The sequence below is a fragment of the Antrostomus carolinensis genome, unplaced genomic scaffold (assembly GCF_000700745.2).
Source record: "Antrostomus carolinensis isolate BGI_N321 unplaced genomic scaffold, ASM70074v2 scaffold9609, whole genome shotgun sequence".
Classification (NCBI taxonomy): Eukaryota; Metazoa; Chordata; class Aves; order Caprimulgiformes; family Caprimulgidae; genus Antrostomus; species Antrostomus carolinensis.
Genome location: NW_010339212.1, coordinates 2,581 through 9,060, shown reverse-complemented (window position 1 = coordinate 9,060; position 6,480 = coordinate 2,581). Strand labels below are relative to the sequence as shown.

Here is a 6,480-nt window from a genome sequence, read left to right as displayed (position 1 = left end):
CCCCCCCCCCCCCCCCCCGCAAAAAAAACAACATCTCAACGGTAGCACAAAATAAAAATGGAGCTTCATTGAAATCTTGAATACCTTGACTACAATAATCAACAGCTGGTTATTCAACAAAAACTTAGCTCTTCATACCAAAAAAAATTTGGCTCAAAAAACCAAAAACAAAACAAAAAGATACAATAAACTCTCAATAAAAGGTTCTCTCATGAGGCAACCTACCATATACTACTGCTAGATACGAGTTTCCAAAAAAACATTACATCCCATTTTCAGCACATTTTTCATAAACATGCAACTTCACTATAAAATACAAAACACTTGGCTCTCAAGAACAGCTTTATAAAGACACACTGCATCAATAAAATTTTTCTTTGTGATTAACTTTACATTGTAATAAGAACTGTATTTTCACTAATGTTTATATATCAGATTTCATATTATAATGTAGTAATAATTTGCTCTTTGTGAACATCATGTTCAGAAGGAAATATCTATACACATTAACATACTAGACTATTAAAAACTCAGTTACAGAATTTTATTGATACAGTAGATTAATAAAAACTGATAGGGGAAGATAAAGTGGGTAGGGTATTCAGTACATTATTTAATAACACACTTTTAAAATTAAAATATTTTAAATCCTTTTTGAATTTGCAATGCCACTAGAGGTCCAGAAAAGCCTGGCATCAATACTGAGGTGTAAAACAAGTCAAACAACTTCTTTCACAATTTGCATCTCTTGTATTATTCTATCCAACAATGTTCAACTGTAAAAGAAAGTAATTTAGCACCTCTGATGACAGGTAGGTGCCTGAAGGTAAACACTAGGTTAGATTCATGAAGGAAACAAAGACCGTTTTTCATTTCTTCTTCTCCTCGACAAATAGTGGCAAAAGAAAGTGGCACTATTTGTTCAACTGATTTTTTTTTTTTCACAGTTAAATGTCAACAAGAGTACAAATACGAACACTGACAGATATTGCTTGAGATCAATTTTCAACAAACTCTGTTCCTTTTTAAATCAATAGATCCAATAAACAGTGGGGTACTGTCAGTTTAAAGCCGCAGATAAAAGCTATACAAGCACTTTAGAAGTCAGAAACATTAAAAAAAGAACTATTTACAGTTTTCTTCTTTAGTTCATATGTCTACAAAGCCAGCGCACGTTACACTTCACAAAAATCCACAGTTAATGATATCAACATGTGTGTGGCTAAAGCTTGTGACCTAGGGACTGCAAATGCAGGGGCAGTAAAAGTAAAATAGGTTTTGTCTTTTTTTAGCAACCCCGTTTGTGCACTAACAGCTTCATTCAGTCTCAAGCTTTATATTAAAAGCATTCTTCAAAGCTTTCACCTGGAAGGCTGATAACTACATGCTCACTCATCGCCTTTCCCTTTTGGAAGTTCTGCGACGGACCTGTTTGGAGAAAAAGTATTTAAAATGTTTTTACAGAAAAGCTTTGAAAAATTCAAGAATATTTTTCTATATATAATGGAAAAATGGCTTACTCTTGCAATAATGCTTGAGTAACAGTATGCAGTGTCATTCATTACTCATTTTAGTTCCAAATCTCAGCCGATGACCAGCACCTAACTTTGTTTAACATTACTGAGCCTGCATTCTTCACGTACTCAAAAATAATCTAGTTTCCTTTTTCAGAGTTAACATATCCTCAAATGCTCCAATCAGATGTGTCCAAAAGTGTGAAGGCATTCACAGTTACATTTTTAGTATTATTACTAACATTACTAACATGGTTGTATGAAGTAAATATAAAAATAAACTTATTTTAACGTATTTGTGTATGCTGCTAAAAGGAAGAAACTGGTTTAGGATTTTGCTCCAAGATTCCGTACTTGTTTTCCAGTACTATTCATTTCATGTTTGTGTTTTGTGTAAAGAAACATTACTGACTATTATAATCTATCTGAGAAGAATGAGTGTGAATTACCTGGAAAATAATTCCCATGAGGTACTACACAAGTCAGGCAGGCAGATAACAAAAGCTATACAGAACAGAAAATTGAAGATGCTTGACAAAAACTGACATTTTCTAAGAAATGCAGCTTCTCTGGAAACTACAGTGCAGTGACACTACACAACAGCTGCAGTTGACAACGACCTCATTCATTTTAAAGGAGGAAGGTTAAGTTCTAACAACAGGAGAAGTCATTCTCCGAACATCAATACGGAGAGGACACCATAAAGACTCACAAAGATAATCTCAGGCATTTCTCTTACATTGATTGTGGAAACTTCCTCTTCTTCCATTACTTCCTCCTGGGCAACGTCATCACTGACAGGTGAACTACTCTGAAATACGTCCATCTCTTCACTAGATTCATTCTCTTTACTGGCTGCTTGTTTGGAACGTCCTGCACGGCTACAATCAGAAGAAAAATAAAGATCAGTTTCACAGTATATGGGTCTGCACATGTATAAACCGTATGAGAGCAAATATTCTACTTTACAAGAACAGCAGCCTTAAAATTTCATGTTATATAATACTCCTACCTTATATACCTATCTAGTTCATCCATACATAGAATAGAAGAATTGGAACTAGGAGGCTGGATAACAGCATTTGAAAACCAAATTCTTCCAGAATAGTGGGCTAGGAGTCCAAAGTTGATCAATTTCTGGTTTTGGACAAGACAGATTTTTCTCTTCAGTGCCAGAATACAGGCCAAAGAAGGCTGACACAACAGTAACCAGTGAACAGGAAAAGCCAAACAGCCAGAGATTGAATACTTGAGTTTTTTTTCCTTCTATTCAATTCCATGAATGGATGTACTCTACTTCTTTACAGACCTAGAAGAACCCATATTGCTATTTATGAAATTAACACTATAATGAACCTAAAGGCAAATCTTCCAAGCCAGATCAAACTAAGAGCTAGGGATAATCAGGATAACAATACCTTAATCAGGATAATCAAGAACAACCAGTCAACAGTATCTTAAATTGTCTGTTAGTCATGGGAGCTGAACCACAAGCCAAAAGCACCCATTTGCTTAAAATGAGAACTAATCCCCTCCACGCGTTAACATTAGAAAAGAAAAAGAGAGAAAGAGAGAGGAAGGGAGCCGGGGAGGAGGGCGGAAGCGCCAATTTAGATATGTATCTAAAACTATACAGCTGCACCCACATTGCCATTTTAGTTTGGGTCATTAGCACAGTTCAGAATCAAATCACTGAGCAATCCCTCTTACTGCGTTTTGGTTAGATTCACAAAGCTGTCTTGGTGGACCCAAACTAGGTGATTTGTTGGATTAAATTAAAAGAGAAACTCTGTTGCAGGCAGACAACAAACACACTTCAATTCCTTAGTGGGGCCATACAGATCCAAAGCAACTGTCCTCTGACAGCGCCAACCCCCACGTGTGGTGGGAATTTTCAGGCCTGAGAACCATTATTATTACATTTTGTATATATTATTATATATACAAAATAAAATCCCTGAATTGCATATAGTAATTACAGTATAGTGGGTATTTCAGCACCAACCAACATGACATCCTTTGAGAAACAATACAAATTAGCCCAACTCAAGTCTTCCATGACTGACAGAAGCAACAGATTTGAAAAGGAAGCAGAATTATTCACAAGCTAAGTTCACCTTTTCACATATTACAAAAATAAGCCAGTTCACATGTGCTAATTGGTATCCCAATCAGCTATCAGAAATAGGTTATACACTATCACCTCATAGATAAAATCTCAAATTCTTATGCCAAATCCATCCCCAAGGAGACCCAGCAAGTTTTAAGCATTTGGATTAAATATATTCTATCTTGTGATACACAGTGCTGCCCAGTCTATCAGCTCCTTCAGTTAGAACTGCTGTAGGTATGTCTGCAGAAAAGGGAGCGAGGTCTGACTACAATCCACTTGAAGACAGGAATTACTGTGGTCTCACCTTTTTCTTGCAGATTTGGAAAAAGGGCAGCCAAAATTTGAGTGCTCTGATCACAAAAAAATAAAAATAAATAAATAAAAATTTGGGATTAAATCTGGAATAGACCCAAAAACTCTGAACCCTGAAACAATTTAGTTAGGCTTCTCATGCCAGGAACAATGTACATACACATGAATGAGAGCTATGCCTGCAAATGATCATGTGAACTGATACAGTTTACTTTCTGTTGAAAATGAGGTAAAGAAATCTCACTGATTTCCCTGAGAATTGAATGAGAAGCTACTTAAGTATTTAGTAAAGGGCACCTTTGACAAATGCCACATAGCATATCACCCAACAAAAACCTGTAGGCATGTCTTCCCTGCACGGCAGTAGCAGCTTCCAACTCCTGTTACACTGCACATGTAGCAGTGACTTCTGCAGTAACCAGGACAGTGATCTATGTGACCTGTGTTTCTGGTTACAAAGTAAAGGAGCAGGAGAGGTCTGACCTGAGGTAGGGAAAAGGACACTGGAAAGGTTGGGATATTGTGCACACAAAATGCCAAAATACATGATCAGGTGTGAAATTAGAATTTGAACTGACAGTACAAGCTTATTCAGGCAGAGATCTCTGGGATGGAAAAAAAAGCAAAAAAACAAAAAAAACCCAAAAACCCCAAAAACTAGTGGGCCAGTAAGTCCTGTCCACATGTACACTTGTGCTTTACATACATTGCACATACGTGTACAGAAAAGGTAAAGATACCTGTAGGTTCCTACAGTAGGCACAAGAAAATGAAGTTAGACACAGAGTTTACCTTTATTTTGGAGCTTAATACATCTCTATTTTCGAGAGCTACTATCCTTCACAGATTGTAGCACATTTTATTCATTTGGAAATTAATTTAAGTGGATCATAAGAAGGCCATGAATTAGGAAGTAAGTGAACATTAACTTAAGGAGAATCAGAATAAAGTTATTCTCTACAATACTCTTTCACCACAGTAACAATTTGATTCTTCCTCCCTAGCCAAAACAAACGGGAGCACTTTCAAAGCCCTAGAATAAGCCCTATCCTCAAGGCCCTCACGTGCTTTACTGACTTTTCTCCTAGAAGAGCAAAGCTACGTATATGCTACCTGAGCGCACTAAACTTGCTCGTAACCTCTTGCTCTGGTCTGAGATGCTCTAGGAGAAGCAGCTAGGGAAAACATTTCAGAAATAACAATGACAATTTATTTTCTTAACTGTCAATGAAAGTATTCCGAAATATTTTCAGCAAATGATTGTTTGGGGCACAGAGGCATATTTTTATTTTTCAACTAAATACAAATTTAGAAAATATTCACCACTTACACTTTTTTTTGCTGTGATGGTGGTGTTTTTGATGACCTTCCTCGTCCTTTCTGTGGCGTAGACTGTGCTGATTCAACTGTACTAGTTTCAGATGGTTCTGCTCTGTTTTGAGGAAGACCCAAATCGCAAAGTATCAAATTATAACTAATGTCCAAGGACAAAAAGATGCAGCTTACAAGAAGATGGACTTACCTTTGCGGTGTTCTTTTCGATGTCCTATTTTGCCTGCCTTTTGGTTTTTGTTCAATGTTTTCAGTTTGCCTTTCTTCTTCCTCCTCCTCCTCTTCTGCTGCAGCTGCTGGCGTTTGTTTTTTTTTGCTCCGTTTTGATGACTTTGCTACTGGTTCTTCCTTTGGTGTTGCCCCATTATTTGCTTTGGGAGGGCGTCCTCTTCTCCCTTTCTTTGGTGGACTGTTCTGTTCATCCTCACTTTCTATTACATCTTCTTTTAGCCTTTTTTCCTCTTGCCATTGTGTTTCATCAGATTCTGAAACAACTGCAGGCCTCTTCCTTCCCCGTTGACTACCTCTAAGTTTCTGCTCTTGACCCATTTTATTCAGGTCATCTATGCCTAGCTTCTCTTCTGAATCTGTGATAGCTGCTTTCTTCCTTCCTCTTGGCTTCTCCATTTCTGACTGAAAAGGTAAAATGACATCTTTAAATTAAAAAATTAAACTGCCATATTAAACTGTCATGTATGTAAGAGCTACAGAACTTCCTCTAACAAGACAAAGGGTCTTGAAGTTACACAAGTTTTATACTGTCTACCATAACCATTTCAAAAACTTTTCCAAAAGTATAAGCACATAAATACGTATAAAATGCCAGACAAGAGAGAGAGATCATTTCAAAGGTGAGCAGTTAGAACACTGAAGTGTGTAAGGTCTTCCTCATTTGTATCCTCAGCTGTGGCAAACACAACTAGCTAGAACATCCATAACTGCATTTTTATCAATAGAAAAATACAAAGATACAGAGGATGGGCGTTCTCAACTTGTGGCTTCAGCACTGTTGTGAGCTGCAGGGTGCTTATGCCTGGCTCCTGTGCTGGCAGTGGCAAGGCACTCATACAAAAGACAGTGGGCAATCTGAATTTATAGTTGAAGAATGGAAGCACAGGAATTAGTGGGAGCTGCCAAAGCACTGCAGTCAGAGCTGCACTAAGACTCAACACTTGCTTTGTGCAACAAAAGAATCCACCCAACCCTTAA

General features: G+C 37.3%; 1 protein-coding gene across 1 annotated transcript; it reads right to left on the bottom strand.

Annotated features, from left to right (window-relative positions):
• Positions 1 to 533: 533 nt before the first annotated feature.
• On the bottom strand, positions 534 to 5,898 carry LOC104530991 (sister chromatid cohesion protein PDS5 homolog B-like). Its single transcript, XM_010175758.2, has 4 exons — positions 5,462 to 5,898; positions 5,270 to 5,371; positions 2,254 to 2,395; positions 534 to 1,428 (listed from the first exon to the last, which is right to left on the bottom strand). Exons 1-4 carry the CDS (start codon positions 5,896 to 5,898, stop codon positions 1,393 to 1,395), a joined length of 717 nt encoding a protein of 238 aa, XP_010174060.2. The 3' UTR covers positions 534 to 1,392.
• Between the last annotated feature and the right edge of the window lie 582 nt (positions 5,899 to 6,480).